We start from the raw sequence: 20,728 nt of genomic DNA on the forward strand, positions 1-20,728 counted from the left end.
TGTTTTTTCTCCACATCAATCCTGTGCGATGTGCTTTGCGAACTTTTTTGTCTTTTCAAAGACCGCCGCCACGGACGGAGTGTGGGTGCTGCTCGGAGCTTTCCTCTTTGATGCTACTGTAGCCGTCGCTCGCTCAAACTGAGCATGCTGCTCGGGGTGTTTGGCTTTAAGGTGGTTAATTAAGGCAGTAGTGCCAAAGGTCTAGATATTTCGGCTAAACACTGCTTTCAAACTGCAATTCTTGTGTCGCTCTCCGACACTTTAAAACATGACCACACCGCGGACTTTGTTTACGTTTACCGCGTCACTAGATGCTGTTTGCTTGCGTCATTAAAACGCGCCGCTAATATTCGGCCTTGTTTTTCACTCATTTTACCGGATACCGAATGTGGCCGAATGTGGCCTTTTTTGCAATATTCGGCCGAATGTATTCGGTGGCCGAATATTCGGTGCATCCCTAATTTAAACTGTGTCCCTGTTTGAATGAGTTTCTAATCTGCTTTGAGCATGGAAAGGACACTGACTTCACATATGAAAAGTGTAACTGCTTTTGGATTATTATCAAAAACTATGGTATTGTACCATAACTTTAACATAGAGCCACCACTCCTCACCCACTGAAGGCCAATTTATGCTTCTACGTCTTTTCTATTACGGACAGATAAGACCGCCCTATCCGTCGTGGAACGCCCTCTCCGAGCGCCTCGGAGAGCTTTTCGTACACCTCTGATTTTTCTAACTGTCCGTGTTTATGTTGGAGAGCCCACGGACAGACCTTGGCTGTGATTGGTCCGCGAACGACATCATTTCCCTACGACGTAATTTCTGGATTTCACATTTCCGGACCTTAAACGTCCTGCTTGACAATAAACCCAAACACAACTAAGATTCTACGATTAATGTGACGTGTGTGTTAAGCCAGCGGAGTTGTCCGGCTGACGGTGGCTCGTTAGAGCACTGACGGCATGCGTGCACGGTCACATACGGTTATAACGAGCTTTCAAAACGGCGCTAGCGGGCTAGGCTAGCGGGCTAGCCACCATGCTAACTGCGGTGGTAACAGAGCAAAAACCCGCTGTCACGACTTTAATTCCACTTCTATTATGACACTGTTTCTATAATACCGCCAGGTTAGAAGCAAACACTGGATAGTAGTAGTTAGTGCCGGGAGTCCCTGCTGACTGTGTGTGGAAGCTGGGGGGGAGCAAGCTTCAAGCTACACGGAGCTTCAAGCTGTGGAATCAGCAACACAGTTCGGAAACAAGACCGGGGAACCGCTGCGCTAAGAAACGAGAGCGTCACTTTATTTAGTTCTGTTAGTTGCCATGGTTCAGTGTGTGGGAGGCAAGCTAACAGAGGTAAACAGACACACGTGGACTTCTTCTTCCCAAATGGGGTAGGCTTCTCTGAGCTCGTCTTCCGTTGCGCCACCTATGGGTTTGGCGGTGAATTTTTTTCGACGTACAGTGGACGGAGAGGTAAAAATAAAAAAGACTCTTCTCCCCCTCCGTGGAGCCCTCTCCGAGAAACGGATACGTAGAAGCATACTGGAGCCTTAAGAGTGTGTATGCATGTTTTTGAGTGTGTTTATTGTGACTTATACTAGCAATCACAACTTTTTATTGAACATTTAATTAACCTTTTGTGGTTATGCATGTAAGCAATTGTATATGAATGGTAAGTATCCGAAACCTTAACATACACTAGGATGTTGCCCCTATCCCTTTTGCCTGGGACCCTCATAGTCTCTTGAAACAGCTCTGAAAACAGTAGGATCCAGCTCAAAGCTCCAGAAACAGTGGACAGGACAATACAAAGGTCAGAGCTAATGTGTGGCTTATCAGTTTATATTGTACAAAAGTGTGGGTAGCAAGATTATACTGCAAGTAAAGACACAGAACCTGCAGATGATCATAAACTGTAGCTATTAGAAGTAATGGAACATGGAGAGCAGAGGACAGCGGATAATCAGCCTCATCAGATACAGAGATACGAAATGTGAAGACCTGTGATTTAAATCATCAAATTCTGAATGAGGTGAGTGATGACACTTTGGAAACAACTGCTGTTTATCAGCTGATTTGCAGGGTGACGGCCCGAAGGAGTGAGTGCTCATGGCTAGAGATTATTCAAGAGACACACACACACACACAAACACACACACAAACACACTGGCTGTGATGGTAATAAGGGTCAGCAGCATCCTTGTTTTTTATGTTATGAGAAGCCTATGTTACAATTATTTCTTTGAAAAGTAGCTTACAGAAGGAAAAGGGAAGGAGTTAAGGACAGAAGAAAAATAAAGAATGAAGGGCTCCGAACTCTAGTTTCGCCTGTTTTTGGACCATTTGCCATCCTGTATGTACAGTATCATGACTGTGTGTCAACTACGGGTGCGATAAACTTGTGATTTTAAAAATATATATATATTTCTAAAAATGTTAATAATACTCTTATGATAATATCCTTTAAATAATTAAGTGCTTCTTAAATAATTTGTAATTTTGGAATGAACTAACTACATGGTTCAAAAAAGTGCTTGTTAACATTTTGTAAAATGTTAGGTTTAATTCATTGGCTTAACGAGATGAAATATAATAAATCAAGTTCAATTATAACTTCATCCCTAAGTTTTGTGTAAAGTGTTTCGCCGTAGAAATTCAAAAAATGCCTAGAGAACTCACCCACACACCCACAATCACACACACACACACATTCGCAATATAGTTTGCTAATGCTAAGTTATCTGTCTACCTATGCGCCACGACTTCAGTTGCAGCTCACACACGTTTGGACAGAAATGTCATATGAGGTAGAGGCTTCTCCCCTCCTAAGTTTCCTGATGGTCGTCCTGAGCTGTTTGAACCACTGGTACAGGCAGCTGGTGCTCAGACAGCCGGTGCTAACCGTGTCTGAAGAGTGCGGTGGTGCAGCAGCGCACAAACCACTGGCCCAGACAACTGTCTCAGCCGATGGTTCAAATGGTGCGTGTGTGAGATAGACAGTGAAGGGGCAGGAGAGGATAAGGCATGTCTCTGAATGGTTGATGATTTGGTGGTTTATTTTAGATTTGAATATGACTGAGTTTGGTGGGGATGGGGGTGGCTCCCCTGTTTATTTGAGGGTTTATTTAACTTTTCTAAAATATAAATGTTAGGAAACAGTGATATCCCAAATGGTTGACTCTGCGTTAGCATTGGCCCTGAAAGATCCAAGAAGTTTAGAAATGCTGGGCGGTGATATGAGCCATGTTCAGATTTGTATATATTGTTTATATATAAAAAACAGTGTGCAGTGTCACTTTAAAGATACATTTGACTGGTAGTTTTATGTAAATTATTTATAAATATTGTTACCGTGAGGAATTATCATAATCATGCAGCGAAAATCGGATGTTATGACAGCTTGACAGCCCCAGTCCGACAGAGCCTTTATAAACCGTGTGTGAGACTTGATAGTCTTATTACACAAGAAGGAAAACATATGCATCTGTGGCTTTAATGTGGATGATAAAAATGAGTCTCTTCACACCTGCCTTCTTCACAATGACCCCACACCAGTTTTGGGACACGGCAGGACCCAATCTAAGGTATATACCAGCTGAACATCAGTCACACGAAAGACACAAGTGCATAAGTCTGGATCAGGTTAAGTTCAGTTCACTTCTCACCGTGGTGGTCTTGACTCGGCCTCCTGGTTGTGTGCAGGTCCAGCCCGACTGATTGACCAGTAGATCACAACCTTCATCGTCCAAACAAGGACTCATCTCACACCACTGTCTGCTCCTGACAATACGAACTGAAGAGGAGTGGGAGAAAGACAGACGAGAACATTTTAATTATCTTCTTTTCTATTTTCGTTTTCATTTTTACAAACCTGTCAATGTGGCCCTGACTGTCCTCAGACTTTATCACAAACTATTTGATGGTTTTGTCTTCAATGTGACTGTTTTTACACTTTAATCAGGCAACAGCGGGTAAATGACATAGAGAGTGAATAAGAGAGTTGAAGAGTTTGAACAAGAAATTAGCCAGTTCTTCTCTTGTGCTGTAAACATTATATCTCATATTGTTTTCCTTACATTAACAGCTTTATTCCTGTGTACACATTGTTATCCCACCTTAACATCCAATATGGTTTGTGCATAATAGTAAATGTATACACCTACATACAGACACATTCACAATAATTATCATGAGATAGAAAAATGAATTTACCCTAAAAATGTTTAACCTGATTCTTGTTTTCTTAACTTCTGTCTTGTAAAAATTTTTGTTGTAAAATTGCCAATTTAATTTATATTATTACATTTTATTTTCAGATAACAACTTAACTCTCACCGTGATATGTGTTTGTCTTTAAATTAGAATTGTATTCTAACAGATCAATTATCTTTTTACTTAAATATGTTGTCATTTAAAAACGTTATTGTAGAAATATGTACTTTTTTCTTCAAATTAAACTTGGAGGAAAACTGTTTTCCTTTTATGTTACAGCTTATACTACATATTTTTAATAATGTCAATTTTCAAACTAAATTATTTTAAATAAACTTAAAAACATTCTTAAAACCAAACTCAGTCCAACAGCAGAGGCATGATCCTGTTTACTGTACACACCTCCTCCTCATCAAAAGCTCAGCTATTTATAAATAAATAGGACATTCTCACAACTACATTTGCATATTGTGGCTCCCCAATTGGCCCACAGAGGGAGAGCAGGCGAGGATGAAGAGGAGGATGAGTGTGTATAAGACGATGAAAATAAATGAAAAGAATCTGAGGATGTTCTCGGATATCCCAATTTTCCATCCCTGTTATTAGTCAAACTCCCAAAACAGTCTACGCATGTCCCACCATACAGCTCGATGACGTAGACCCCTGATGGTGGAGACCCTCCTTTACTGACAACACCTCTCTATGTTCACACCTGCAGTGTGTAAGTCATGCTCTCCATTTCTCATTGTGACCATTTGTAAATATAGAACATTTGTGGATTTTCCCTTTCAAGAATTCTTCCCCAGATGATTAACATAAAAAAACAAACAGCACTGAAGAAGGGTCAAATGTCACAATGATCAAGCACACGTCACTGTCCCTCTGGATCATTATTGTACAACACTACAAAGCAAAAAAACTGTCAATGCCTCAGCAGAAGAATATCAAACAAATATCTGTCAGCAGTCAACAGTGTGTGCATCTAATCAAATACGGCCTCTGTGCCCAGAGGGAAAAACATATGAGGGAGATCAGATGGAGATGAACCTGATTAATGAGAGGAGAGATGAGAGGAGGAAATATCAAACTAGGCTAAAAAATTAAAGACACATTCCCTGAGTAGAATATATACAGAATGTATGTCATCAGTGTGCTGGCTGTTAGGATTCTTCTGTATACACTATTCTCAAGTGAAAACTCGTTGCCCTCACTGTACAGAATTAGCTCAAAAATACTAAACATGCGTTTAAGGTCTAATGCATTGTATAACTCACAATGTATAAACAATGTGCATGCCATTCAAATTTGTTTTTTGTATAAACACTGCAGGAGGAGATATATGCCTTGGGTTTTTAAATGATCTGGTTTTTCAAGTTTGATTTAAAAGTGAATGTTAGCCTTTACATATAAAGCATGAAAAACATACCATGACAAAACAAGATGCAATGAAACGTGCGACATAAGGTAATGTAATGTGACGTAGTGCATAGTAATACAGTATACAGACCAATTCATGCTTCTGCATCAAAGCTAAGCCGTAGTCTAGGGAGTTTGACAGGTCACCAGCCAACGTGACTACTTGAGGTAATGTGATAAAAAGTAATACAACGCAACGTAACACAATGCAAGGTAGACTAACGCAAAGTAATGTAACATCAGGTTAAAGTCATGTCATGCAACATCATGTCAAAACATGGCATTATCTTGTCTTAAGGTACATTAACATTAGTAACCCACACACCATGTAGCATGACATTTTGTATCACATAGTAATGTGACATAATGTAACATGATGTGAAACAATGCAACACAGTTATCAAATACCATAGTAATATATAAATATAATGTACTGCAATATAAAATGAAATGACATGACAACCTTATGAATAAAATGGTGAGAACAGCAGGTATCCTCTGAAGAAGTTCACCACAGACTCACACACACACTCAGTCAGATAGAAGAGGGTTCCCTGCTGTTCGATACTTTCCTGACCCAGTCACTGCCATCAAACCAACATTGCCCTCATTCCCTGCACTGAATTACACTCTACGAGCTCAGCCTGGGGAAGAATGAAGAAAATTAAAGTCTGCTCGGGCCTCTGATACATAACCAGGTAATCAGTTCTCCCTTTGGAGCAGCCGACACTAGTATGATTGTGATAGCCTTTTAGCCCCCAATTATCAAACCAATTTCCTATTGAACAACAGGAGCTCCTCTCAGCCATGACACTTAATTAAATTCTCCAACTGCCTCACACCTTTACTGAGATGGAGAAAAAGAAATGCTCTGGAACAAGAAAACCCTTCTGCTGCTCCTTAATTAATTCAGAGTTATTTTTAGAATTTAGTTTAACAGTTAAAATTAAATGACATAAATGTTGTGCAAAAGGAGTAGTAATGAGATGGATATCAGCATTATGTATGTGTGTGAAGTTCAGATATATGTCTAGGAAATATATTAATGCTAGCTTTGCACACACACTCAACAACCACGATCCCCTGTTGAACATGATAATGTTAACCGGACCTGGAGGTCATGTTGCTAACTTAATTGCTTGCTATGTAAGGGAAATGGTGGAAGATGGAACAACTGGAGTAAATGTGGAAACTCAACCTTGCAAAAGAAAACTATGGTATTGCATTGGGCAAGGTAGGTGAAGACAGAAACTGAAACATAGGTGTAACAGAGTGGAATGCACTGCTCTGCCTCAGTGGGGAATTGAGCTTGATAATCCCAGTCCTGGAACACACACCCCTGAACAACAGGAAAGCAAAGCGGGCTGGTACAAACTTGTTTATGGTTGAACTGCCCACTGATACAGCATCTATTCTGGACCTGTCCTGGTTCAGCCACGATGGCGAGTTTTGGGAGATGAGAGAGACTAGTGCTCTGTAGCAGTCAGTACAGGCCAAACAGTTGGGCTTCAGTCTGCTGACCGAGTTGAATGTGTCTTCTCCTATGTCCTTGCTAAAAAGACAGCAGTGGTCGGCAACTATGTCAAACAAATGACAGTTCTTCTATTTCACCATAGAAGACTGACACCTACATTCATGGGTGTCTGATCTCCATCATAGCAGCAACATTCGTAGCATCACTTCCTCTTTACCAATTTGTTTTCAAAGTCAAGGCACAACATGTTTTGTTGCTGCAGTGCTTTATCAATTAAGCTGAATTACATATATGTATATACAATTGCCACATTGGTGAACAATAATTAAGCAAATTCAGTTGAATATTCTTTGGAAACATTGATTATAAAATCCTCATTACAAACAAACCAGGAAGGGTGAACACAAAGTTGTATAACTTCACTCTGCACCATAGTCTCTTTATAAAAAAGCGCTGCACACAACATCCAGCACACAAACAATAAAAAGTGACAGTATGTTAAGTATATAACTGACGGGGAAATATTCTGAAGTTGCCCTGTACACAGAAAAATACAAGCAGGCAGGTTTAGAAGGGGCACAGGACTAGTTGGAATAATGTTCCTGTATGTGTTTCATGTTCTTGTAATTGTCAGGTTCGGTTTTTAAAGGTGGTTTACGCAAACATTTCACCACCTTTCTTCCTGTGACTCCGCAGCACAGCACTGTACCTCCTCAAGTTCCCCCTGAGACATGTTGGAGTTTTCAAAGAACTGGGTGGTGAGAAACAGCACTGCCCTGTTTATTGAGGGGACAACATGTAATCACCTGAGGCGAGGATGGAAGCCGACAGCAGCCGCATCATTTGTTGATTTATCTTTCTCTGTCATTATCCCAGTGCATCACAGGATTGAGTGGCCAAACCTGGCGCTTCCCTCCATAACAACTCCATTACCTCAGCAGTATCTCAGTGTTTTATCAGACGCCTCACAGCGAGGCTGTAAATGCGGCTGTTTCCTTAAATCATCATGAAGACTTAACACAGTAACTCAGAGAGAAAAACAAAACACAGAGTGGATCTGATAAAAGTAGCCAACTAGGGCCTGGAAAAAAATCACACTGATATAACTGAGCAGCCCAAAATCCAAGGTCACAATCAGTTTTGATACATAAGATTATTTTTTTCTGGTCCAGCAGTATTATCTAATGTGATTAATGGACACAATCTCCAAAATACAGGTGTACCCCTGATGAACAGGATAAACAGACAAACATATATATATATATATATACATTATTAAGATAATGTTTTTGGCAATAAGAGCAGTCATGATTCATAAATCCACCCAACAGGGGCCAACAGTCTGTTTGAAGAGGTTGTTTTGTAATTCTAGAATTTAGTTGTTTTTTATCTAAGAAATATAGCATATAGTTATTCTTAACTGCCCCTAACATGCAGGTCTTCTGGCCAATAAGATCACAGGATGGATGAAGGTGTTTTGAGGTGTTAATTATAGAAAACAGTCAGAAACAGAAAAGAGGCTTTCACATTAGCAAACAGTGTGTAATGGAGACGCAGTGGATTAATCTCAGGTACCAGTGAACACCTGAACACCTGCGAGTGCTGCATCACCACGCTGATTAATGAACGACCAAAACTTAGATCCGTCCGCCGCCGCTCAGCACAGTTCATTTATCCAAAAAGAGAGGAGGCCATTTTGTAATCGCTTCATTCATCAAAGACAGCGTCCAGAAGGAGGGACGCTGTTTTGTCCCCAGAGGACCAGATGAACAGAGAGGAAGGAGAGGAATGAAAAGAAATGAGGCAAAGAAAATACAGATGGAAGAAAGGGAAAAAATAAAAATAGTCCTACAGTCTGAACAAGAAGTGGACACAGAACCCATTAATACTCAACATGTTTTGTACGCCTCCGAGGGGAAAAGAGAATCATCTCATTTGATTAACTTTTAAATCTTTCCTTCATTCATTTTTTCCCTCTTTTTTTTGTCCTTATCAGGTTTTTTTTACATTCACCTTTATTTCACTTTGTTTTCTACATTTTCTCAGAGGTACAAAGAAAGACTATGATTTAAATATAATTATTGTTTTAACTCACAAATAGCCTTCATAGAATCTTAAGTATATACAGATCTGTTTCACAGTTGGCTATAAATATAGCCAAAGTTATAAGTCTTTTTTTTACATATCTCATAATCATAAATTGTCAAAAAATGTGCAAAGACAGATCACTTGATTAAACAATCAACCTACAAATTAGATGGTCTTAATTATATGATCTATAATGTAATCTCTGAATTATTATGATTATGATGTCCGCGCCTTCTCAAATGTACGCGCTTTAAATTCATCATACAAACTTTTTATCCTTGAACAGTTTTTTTGTCCCCTCTCTTCTGATGTCAGAAGTCATTCTCAACAGTCGACATAGTCTCATCTGTTTGTTTCCCCACACTGCCTCACAGCCTTGTGGCCTTTTTGATTCAATGCTTTCAGTCTGATAATATTAATGTCCGGAGTAAAACAGCAGCAGGTTATAACTGTCTTTTTTTACTCCACAGCTGTGTCAGGAGCAGAAGATGTGTATAAGAAACATCTGCTAACATGCTAGTTTTAAATGGTTCCTCTGGACGATGCAGCCTCCCTGTGATGCATGCTGGGATTAACCCTATACAGAGCGGGACCTGTGCACAGGAGCAAACACTCAGACTGTCGTAAGGTATTCCAGCCTGAAAGTGAGCGCACAACTGAGTTTGGCAGTCAGAGCTCTGCTGGTGGGTTTCAGGAAGCAGAGCCGCATAATACAAAGCTAGCGAGCTCCTCCGATACAAACTGACATAAATACCAACATGCAGCGCTCAGAAACGAAGGAAAGGTCATTAAGATCCAGACTCACTATATCTGCTGCTGAAATCTTAGTTTCATTTCATCATTTCTAAACTGTGACTGTAGCTTTGCACCGACTGCACACTTTAATTTTAATATTTTTTAAGTAAAATAAAACTTGACTCGCCAAAAAAAGAAAAGGACACAAACACATAAATATATGTATATATTTAAGTGACAGGAGGTGACATGCATTAATATGTAATAATGGAAATGTAATTTTGACTAATGACTGTAAAATATACATTTATATTAATTAAACTAGCTGACAATATTTAAAGCAGATAAATTTAGAATCATCTCCACCAACTTCTTCCATTTTGCTAAAATAATTGTAGAGTTCACTGATCAGTCAAATTATCTATTAGTTACATTGAAAACCGATCATATGTTGTACTCATTTTCAAGCAAAACATTCAGAGCATTGCTGATTGTTACCTGGCTGTTGGTCGGACCAAACAAAACAATTCTACCCTCGGTTTCCAGATGTTGATGTGCATTTTTCTTTACTATTTATAGAATTACTGGGAATAGAAAAAAAAACTGCAGATTTATGTGTAACATGCAAGCCACATGTCTTTATAATTTTTCCAAAAGTATAATATTGTAACAGTTGCCATTCAGCATAATGAGTGGTTTAACTTTTTAACCATGTTTTCTCACTAAAAACTGCACAGCTTTTATTTGTACTATTACATGTACTATGAAACAAACCGTAAAATTCTGGAAAAAATGTCTGACAGCAACAATTGCCAAACTAACTTTAAAACCTTATAATAATGTTCAGCAATGTAAGAATGTGTTTTTGTGTTCTGTTTTTACGTAGAATTCAATGTGATTGAGTGATTGAATAATCCTTTAAAAAAAAGTTCTAGTTATATTAATTAAAACCTTTATTTTGTTGTTTTTTGAAGTTGTTTAATGTATTTTTTATTGCATTAATATTTAATTTGAAAAAAATATACCAAAAGTAAAATAATCCAGGTAATTTCTGTGAAATAAGCTTTTTTACGATACAAATAAATAATTTGACAAGTTTTTTCACCTCTGTGTACAGTTCATGTGATGTGGGTGCATGAAGTTGTTTTGTTAATTTTGGCCTTGTGACACTATAGTTTTGTGTTCCACCCTGAAACCTTCCACGGACTTTAGAGTTTGTGTTCCAGCAGATTGTAACAGCTAACCCAAACTGACATTCATACCAACATGCAGCTCTGTAAAGGTCACACTGAGACACAGATGAAAGCCAAAGTTTGCTCCAAATACCCTAGAAAGTACATATTCCATCCACTCTGATGTAAGTTTCACTATATTTTAAATACAAGTGCCAACTATCCTGCATGGCTGGAATGTTCAGGTGTCCACATGTTTTTAGTTGTACGGTGTACCTTAACGTTTCATCATTGCAACGCAGTGGTTGACCAGAAGCTGCTGATGGAATTTAGATTCCATCAGCACTCGTGGAGCTGGAAGACGGATCCAAAGAAAATGTAATTTCTTTCAACCAAGAAGACAAACCAAACAGCTTTCTATAATCTAAACTATAGGTCACCTAGAGTTTAAGAAGGTTTTAGACTGTAGGGAAATATAAAACAGGATGCTGCTGTTGAGTCTCTTAGCTCAGAAAACAGGTCATCGTAATTAGCCATGTTTTCCAGCTAAGTATGCTGTAGAAAATATCATCCTAAAGCAGCAGAGAGTATTCAAACTGTTCTGAATGCTCAAAAAACACAACTTTTAACCTGTTCATATCCAACCACACAAACTTGAACCTGTTCAAATCCAACAGCTTTAACCTGTTCGGATCCAACCACAACTTTTAATCTGTTCGGATCCAACCACACTACAACTTCAACTGATTCAATTTAACAAAACAATATTTAACCTGTATGTTGTTGTTGCTCTGAAGATAGAGCAGTTCATCTACAGAAATCAGCGATTACCGAATTACCAGGCTCCCCATTCTGCATGCTGAAGTGTCATTGGGAAAGATACTGACCCCCGTATTTCCCATAACTGCAGTGTGGGACTGAAGTGGGATAGATAAAGTCTTGCATATAGATGCATTGCATGTATGTGTGTGTCAATGGGTTTACAGCAAAACTGGAAATGTGCCATCAAGACTAAAAAATGTTTTTTTATGCTGACATAGGCTAGCAAGCTCATTATAATTTTCCGCACCTATCTTATTCATAGTGGGTTTTTTGATGGTTGCATTATGTTTTAAGACCAAACCATTTGTAAGCTAGAGAGGAAATAGTTAGGAAACATTTTTCCTATTGCACAAGTTTTGTGCAATCTTACATGGAAATCAAAAATTATAAACAGACGTATTCCTAGGGCTGTATTGAAGAACTTTTTTAAAGATTTGTCTTGGAAATAAATCTTACAAGCCCCAAGTTTTGCAATTCTAAGACAAAAGCTCTAAAAAAAAAATCATAACACCAAATCAAAATTTCAAATCAAAATTCCACCACATTTGTATTGATGTGCAATATGTTGTTATAAAACAAGCCAGACACCAATCCATCAGTGTTACGCTGGAGCTCAAAGCTCTCCAATAAACAAGATACAGTTTTGATGCTGATTATTTGAAAATATCTTGGTCAAATCTCACTCAGCCCAAATCTCTCAAGTGAAGCTTTATTGAAGAGACAGCAGGAGGGTGGACTCCAGAGGATCTTGAACTCAGCCAAACAACTGTTGACAGTCTCTGAAGATCACCAGGAGTGCCTGTAAATCCCTGCAGAGTAGACCCAGTCCCTCCAGCTGTTTACATCTTCTCCAGATGGCAGAAACAGAGACAGAATAAGAAGGGGAAAGTGAGAGACAGCTGGTGATGAAATGCAATGAAACATTGGGCTGTTCCCATCTGGGCTGTGGCTTTCTGAACCTCAAGGTCCAGATAAAGAGATATGGAGGAGATGTTTATTTCCTTCACAAAAATAAAGTTTGCCCTAAGCTGTGAGATGACCTTTAGCCTCGGAAAAGAATGCGCATACATTCTTGTTCTAACTTATTTGAAGAAAAAAGCTACTGACTGGTACTCTGAACACCTTCAAAAAACTATATGCACTGCCACGAAACAGTTCCTGTTAATGTATGTTATAGAGCATTTCCTTTTCCTTGCTCAACGTTCATTAAGTAGGTACTCATTCTGTCAGTTTTGAAACAGAATAATACCCATACAGTATTAGCTATTTGTAGTTGTTGTTTGAATTTTACACACATATAAAACTCCAACACAAAGAATAACTTCAAAATGTGGGAATTCTCTGGTAAGATCTGTAGTGTGTTTTGGCTGCTTGTGTGTCTGACTCTCAGGAGTCAAGTGAACTGGGTACCAACTTTGGTGCATTCTGTGTTAATATGTGGGACAAAGGAACTAACTAGCTTCAGTTATTTCTGCAGTTACACCTCAAATCTCCCCCACAACTGCTCCCTTTACTCTCCTTGTGCACCTCATAGTTAACCCCTGGTGGAGAAACAATCCAGCTGGTCTTTGTAAACATGTAAAGAATCAGAAACTGTGGAACAAGCACTTGTATGCTGTATATATATATATATGTATATATAGCAAGATATATATATAGCAAGACAGGGGCAGGAATAACTAGAATAACTGCAGTTGTATGCCTTTCTACATACTTTTGTTCCAGATTCATATAAAGGTCACTATAACATTTAACTTTGACAACTAAAAATAATCGCTTTATCTTTGAGTCCAAGTGACAACTGATCAAAAGTTGAAGAAATTCCTTCAAGAGGTCTATCACATTCAAAAGGCAAAAAACACCTTGACACTGAAACCTAATCAATAAAATTGTCACACGCACACACACAAACACACACACAGTACTTCCTGTTTCATGTTATATGTCACTTCCTGTTTTACTATGACACTCTCGCACTTTTCATTTCCTTTAGGTAACTTTCTGCCTGCCCTTGTATACTTTACGGTTGCCATTCCCTTGCCGGATATTTTACATCTGCGTCAAGTTAAAAATCAGTTATAGCCGTTAGAGGGCGTTGAGCGTCTTACCCTCGACACAGGCCGGTCTGGCTCGTGTCGTCCCGGCGATCTGCCCCTTCCTGCAGGCGCAGCGGGCCGTCTGTCGTGCAATGGTCCTCCTTGGTTGGCTGCTGTCCCTGTCCAGAGTAACAATCTCACAGGTCCCCGCCGCCAGCTGACCTGAGGGACGCAAGAAGGTTAATCATGTAAATGTAATACATTCCATGACACACAGACACAATGTTTCAATTTACATTGCTGTTACTGTTTACTTCACTTTTAATACCTTCGGTTTGAAAGTTAACAAATAGCGACAGAATTTCTGATTGTGCACTTGTTCGTTGTTTAAGGGTCTTGCTCATAAGCTGATGCAAGTTGAGATGCTTTGTGTGACTGTATGAAACCACTGAGTGGTAAGAAGATAAATACAAGAATGGAGGTGTATCTCACAGGTGATCTTCTTTTAAATGCTTTGACAGCAAGTCATTGTCCCTCCTAATCGAGGGTACTATCCTGCTGATGTAGTAGGGCTGGGCCACATGACTTCAAGTCAATATCACGATTATTCCAAACTTTTACCTCAATTACGATTAATGAACAATTACATTTTTCGTATGTTTTTGTGTGCGTGTCTGCTGGCAAAATGTTGGACTTTTTTTCAATCTGTGGAAATACGTGTTTTATAAACTCTAGAGTGAATCAAACAAACACAAAGTAAACTTCAAGTACTGTACCTGCCCTAATAACATCTGATTAGTGATTTTTGTTGACGTGTAAAGTGAGCACAGGTCAGAGGGGGAGTGAGGAGGGAGGACATAGGGCAGGGTGATATGGAACGGAACGTAGCAGAAACCTGACAGTTCATGAATGCATGCATTGGGGAGAGACTAAACCAAATTAACCAACATTAGCAAAATTAAGTCGGTGAGAGGTTATACATTTTAGTTTCGATACATTTTCAGGTTAATTGCCCAGCCCTATGATGACGTATGAATCCAAGCACCAACGTAATCATCAACCATGTCGACTCTAAAACCCTTTGGAATCTCTACAACCGAAATTGAGAACATCTGAATCCTCTTCAATGACCCTTTAAACTATAAAATTGTAAAAACATTTTCAAATCACAATTAAACCTTCCTGGGGATTTTTGTAACAATGTCAAGGACCCAGGCAGCTAGAAAATGAATCATCACAATCACAACATTTCTTTGTCATGACAATGAAATACTTTTCTCGGCTGTGGCTGAGGGGTAGAGTGGTCGTCCTCCAACCTGAAGGTCGGCGGTTCGATCCCCAGTCTGAACCATCTGCATGCCGAAGTGTCCCCCCATAGAATAAAAAGTGCTGTAAGTAGATGCACTGTATGAATGTGTGTGTGAATGGGTGAATGTGAAACTGTACTGTAAAGCGCTTTGAGTGGTCTTCATCAGACTAGAAAAGCGCTATATAAATACAAATCCATTTACCATTTACCATTCCCCCTGCTCCTATTCTGTTTGGCTTGGTTGTGCTCTTTCCCTTTCAGGAAGTGGCAGCAGAGGGGAGGTCGTCAGGAAGATGAAGTTCACCTGGGCTGCTGATCTCAAACCTCTTTAACTGGCAGGCTCAATCTCCTTCACTCTCTCTCAGCTCCCACATGTGCTCCTGGCTTTTGTGTGTTATGTTGATTCAACAGGTTATATCTTCCACTCATTCATGCACTGCATTACATTACTGAATTTCACTGACTTAATTAGCATCTTGGGTTTCATTTTGTAATTCTTTGCTTTGTTAAATTCTCATTTGTTTGCTTGGCAACCATTCTATTGTATGTCTGAACCGTGAGCCAATTTTTGACATTTTGGGGGTCGTCAAAAAAACTTTTGTTTACAGTTGAATAACATCAGTAAATGAAAGAACTTTGTTAAGAATGTTGTAAATTCTTCTCTTTGGAGGTTAAATTGTAATTGTGGTAGGTGGAGAACAATGCACTGGTTGGTTGTCATCTGTGGTTTTAGAGGGAGCTTTTGTCTCTCTTGGGCATATATACACAAACATGGACTTAATTTTTTTTTGGCTGAGGGGTAGAGCGGTCATCCTCCAACCTGAAGGTCGGCAGTTCGATCCCCAGTCTGACCCATCTGCATGCTGAAGTGTCCTTGGGCAAGATGCTGAACCCTGAATGGCCCCTCATAGAATAACAAAGTGCTGCGAATAGATGCACTGTATGAATGTGTATGTGAATGGGTGAATGTAAAAAACTGTACTGTAAAGCGCTTTGAGTGGTCATCAAGACTAGAAAAGCACTATATAAATACAAAACGATTTACCATTTAATTGTTGTTTTCAGTCATCGTCTTCCTCCCCCTCCTTTACCTTCTTTTTTTCTTTTCTCACTTAGTTAAACTTCAGGAATGTTCTACTGTGAGAAACCTTACATTTACGTTCGACCAGGTCTTGTCATTTGAGACGCATAAAATAGGTGACTGGCCTTCTTCCAACTGTGCAATAGCTAACCCAGATTAGATTTCTGTAATTCTTTATTACCAGGATGTCCCACTAAGTCAGTGAAAAACCTCCAGTTAATACAAAATACTGCAGCACAAGTACTCAGTACAAGTACTCCTATCTTAGCTTATCTGCATTGGCTCCCTGTAAACTCACAATAAATTACAGAGAGATCTTCATCATATATTAAAGAGCTCATAGCACCCTATTATCCCAATAGATCACTCTAACCTTTAAATGCAGGCTTTAGTTCCTAGAGTCTCTAAGAGTAGAATTATCATTGTTGGATAACAACTTTGCTGTATAGTCCAGTACAAATATAAATATTAGAATTGAGTTAAATCATTTATGAAAAACATGCAGTAGAGTTAAGCTTCATGGCTAATAATTCAGATAAAACAGTTTAAATAGTGGAAGTTGTATTTGTGGCTGTATTTGTGAAATTTTGACAATAAATTATTAAAATCTTCACTAAATTCAGCCAAGCCAGAGACTGGTGGGGGGGATACAATTTGGGTGAATCAGAGGGGACAAATCAAAGCCTCTGGTTTTAGTATATGTGTCTTTGGAGGGGGGGGCGGGGTATCTGATTGCTGTAGTGACTGCAAAAGCCCCCCCTGCATACTAATTAACTGTCATCAATAGAGCCATGGACTGTTCCCTCTCCACAGATGACTGGGCCGACAACAACCAGAACCTCAGAGAAGAGAAAAGAGAGGGATCAGTTCTGTGAGACGGGGGTCAGCAGGGTCAGAGAAATCCTCATCAACAACAACAACAGCGGGTGTTTAAAGACGAGTCTTTTCTAAGAAGCACACACTAACAGTTCAACATCAGCCTCTGATTGGGTAGTTGGTTGTTTTGGTCATAAAGTGAACCCTTTTCCAGCAGGCAATTACCTGTAAGGGAAGTTTGTCTTGTCCAACAAGATCTTAACAAAAAGGAGATTGATGCGAATAGAGCACGTCAAGGTGTGATATGACTGGCAAGATAAAAGTGGTGGGCTACTTCGCCTTTTGAGAGTATACATACAATCACATAGAGGTTTGTTGTAGGGATGGGCATTCGATTAAATTGTCTTAATCGATCTTCGGGAGAATTAATGACGAATTTTCGATTAATCATTAATATTTTTATTTTCAAAAATGCACTATTTATAGGCTATATTAAAATGCAGTGAAAATAAAAAAAACAAAGCGTGTTTCCTCATTCAGATCTTTATTACTAGATGAACAAAATATGCGCTGCCGTAATCTCAAGCAGCGGAGCCGACAGCCAGAAGCCGGTGCTACTAAACACTAATAATTAGGGCTGTGCAAGTTAACTAGTTAATTACGAGTTAACTCATCACTTATTTAACTCAACTAATTATTTTATCTCGCATTAACTCAGGTTTGATTATTTATTGTTTTATTGTGAAAGTCAGGCTTTTATTTTGTGAAAGTCTGTTGCTGACTGCTGCGGAACCGGAAAAAAGAAAATAATTGGCGGATAAACAACCATGGATAAGGCTACGGAGCTTTTACATGGCCATTTTCATTTTAAAGTTCTTCCAGACAGCGGAGTCGACAGAACCAAAGTTATTTGTAGCCACTGCCAAGGTGAATTTTCTTATCACCGGAGCACTTCCAGTCTAAAATATCACCTGAATGCAAAACACACAGTTGATATCAGCAAATCACTCAACGAAACAGCGAGCGGAGCGAGGCTTCGGCAGACTATGTTAGACGCAGGGAGGAGTATACATTTTTCATAACGAAGAGGATAACATTAATGCCCTGGCAGTGGCATTGAGCTTTAACTTTGTATTTGCTTTGATAACATTGTTAAGTTGAGATTTACACTGAATATTTTATTTAACTGCTACTGTATTAAATGCTGATGTTAAAAGTGTTTGCACAACAAATGTTATGGCACTTTGGTTCATATGGCAGAACATTGAAAATAAAATTGCGCTATACACTACTTTTTAATTCATTATTGGATTTTGCGTATACAAATGCGATTTATCGTGATTAATCAGGGAAATCATGCGATTAATCGCGATTGAAACTTTTAATCGTTTCCCAGCCCTACTAATAATATAAAAAACAATCATGTTAAACAATAACTTAACCACAAATATATAATACTTAGGTCTGACAGGTTTTGCCACATGTAACTCAAAACTATCAAACAAGGCACCGAGTCGAGAAAGCTTCATAAAAATAACTAGTAACTCACATACAACTTCAGCACCAGCCTACTGATTTGTGTTGAGAAAGATGACATGTAAACATGCTCTGGGGACAGACACGAACGCAGCCTGGTGACCGTCAGTCCAGCTGCTGAAACAACTCGCTCTGAGAGGACTGACGTCGCCGTGATACACAGGTAGCTCCGTGCTAACTTGGCTAGCCTGGGGAACCTTATTCCATTCACTTTCCACCTGTTGAGTCATTGTCTCTGCTCGTTGTGCATCGCAGCTCCTCCATGCTAACACCGAGTTGATGCTAAGTTGAGAGTGAGACCGAGAGCAGGATGCGCCGCCATTAACCAGGGTCGGATGTGCGTTCTTCAAGTGGTACATCATTTGAGTCGTGGCCGAGTTGAACTTAAACACAGCTTCGCAGGGTTTGCAGTGAACCAAGTCACTTTTTAATTCTAAATGGTCCCAAGCTAAACTTCGCCGTGACTTCTTCGTGTTTACTTTGGAAATGGTAACACGGTAACTCGCAGGTAACTGATTAGGTCTGTGGCGTTTTTTTCAAACACTGCCACCCGTGGTCAAATGTGTAATTACCGAATTTATCGATGAAAAAATTATTTCCTTGTCGAAATTCTTAATGATCAATTAATCGATCGTCGATTAATTATGCCCATCCCTAGTTTGTTGGAATATGATGTCGAGACAGGCCATTCTTTTCCCAGCAAAATTCATAGTACGTGAAAAAACAGCCTTTCCCTTTCAAACATAACTAGTTTCTATTTGAATGTTAATGTCTAACACAGTTTCCTCTCTATAACCTTTATGTAATAAGCAAAACTGAGGTTATTTTACACATTGACAATCCCTGTCTGTGAAACAAGTTGCTACCCTCACTGCACTTACACTGACAAGTCAGATAAAATCCAGGAAAAAAGGTTTACATGTGGACATTTATTTCTATGCAGTGGTGGTAAACACACGACAGGACCCCATCAATAACTCTGCTGTAGTCGCAGCTTAGCATGATTTGTAGGGCTGACAGCAGGGTTTCAGCAACACACTGACTCTCCTGCACACACACCAACTCCAGAGTTCCTAAGCTGCAACACAGGTATCCAAGCAGACTCTCACAGGAGGCCATAATGTGTATCTAGTGCAACTACACTGCACAACTTGTCTTTAAAGGAGACAAAAGCCATTTTTAGACAAACTTTGGAAAATTTCTGTACACCACAGCAGGCTCAGTGTGGAGCAGCAGGAGACAGGACATGACGTATACATTTTGCTGCAGATACCACATGTTTATCTATACAGCACATATCAGAATTTATCATCAAAACTCTCTAATCTTGAAGTCTTTCCAAGTCGAAATCATTGTCAGCGTCTTCAAAGTGAATGGCTGCTCTTTTTCATCTTAAAATATTTGTATTCCTTGCTCACTCAAAACCACTGAAGAATGTGTGGAGTAACTAACTTAGATAATTGCCTACTCCCATACTATTTTTTAATGTATAAAAGCACTGCATGCAGTAATTTCCAGGTCAATAATTTTAAGTTGGGTTATTACTTGAAAACGTTTATGAGCTCTAATGTTTAGAAAACATCACTTTCCTAATACTTTCAATTGCTGCAGCTCCTCTTCACTGTCTCTGTCTACAAAGGGTTTGGTTGTATCCCCTAATTCTTGTGAAGTGAAAGGGATCTATTGGCAATTGAATATACAATAATCCTAGTTGTTTTCACTAGTGTGTTTCATCCAACTTGTAGAAATTGTTTTCTTTACCCTAGAATGGGCCATTTATATTTAAACACTTTATATTTACATCAGGAGGTGGTCATCTCATGGAGGCTGCCATATTTTTTACAGTAGCCTAGACTGGACAAACTAAACACATTTTGACATGTCTAGAAGGGTATGGTGAGTTGAGGGGTTCAGCTGCAACATGTCACTCTTCACTTCTAGATTCTACACACTGAACCTTTAAGAGCCATGCCCTGATGCAGGCCACTTGGCCAGTTGGCCCATTCTTTTGTTATTGGTCAACCAC

General features: G+C 39.2%; 1 protein-coding gene across 1 annotated transcript in view; it reads right to left on the bottom strand.

The window, feature by feature from the left end:
- Window positions 1-3,540: 3,540 nt before the first annotated feature.
- The window catches only part of LOC133009748 (chemokine-like protein TAFA-5), a 38,273-nt gene continuing 21,085 nt past the window's right edge, over window positions 3,541-20,728 (bottom strand). The window contains exons 2-4 of the mRNA XM_061077282.1: window positions 14,033-14,182; window positions 3,671-3,798; window positions 3,541-3,600 (exon numbers count right to left, since the gene is read on the bottom strand). Of these exons, the coding sequence (XP_060933265.1) occupies window positions 3,541-3,600; window positions 3,671-3,798; window positions 14,033-14,182 (338 nt within the window). The remainder of the gene's footprint in view (window positions 3,601-3,670; window positions 3,799-14,032; window positions 14,183-20,728) is intronic.

This window comes from Limanda limanda, chromosome 8 (assembly GCF_963576545.1).
Source record: "Limanda limanda chromosome 8, fLimLim1.1, whole genome shotgun sequence".
NCBI classification, from domain to species: domain Eukaryota; kingdom Metazoa; phylum Chordata; class Actinopteri; order Pleuronectiformes; family Pleuronectidae; genus Limanda; species Limanda limanda.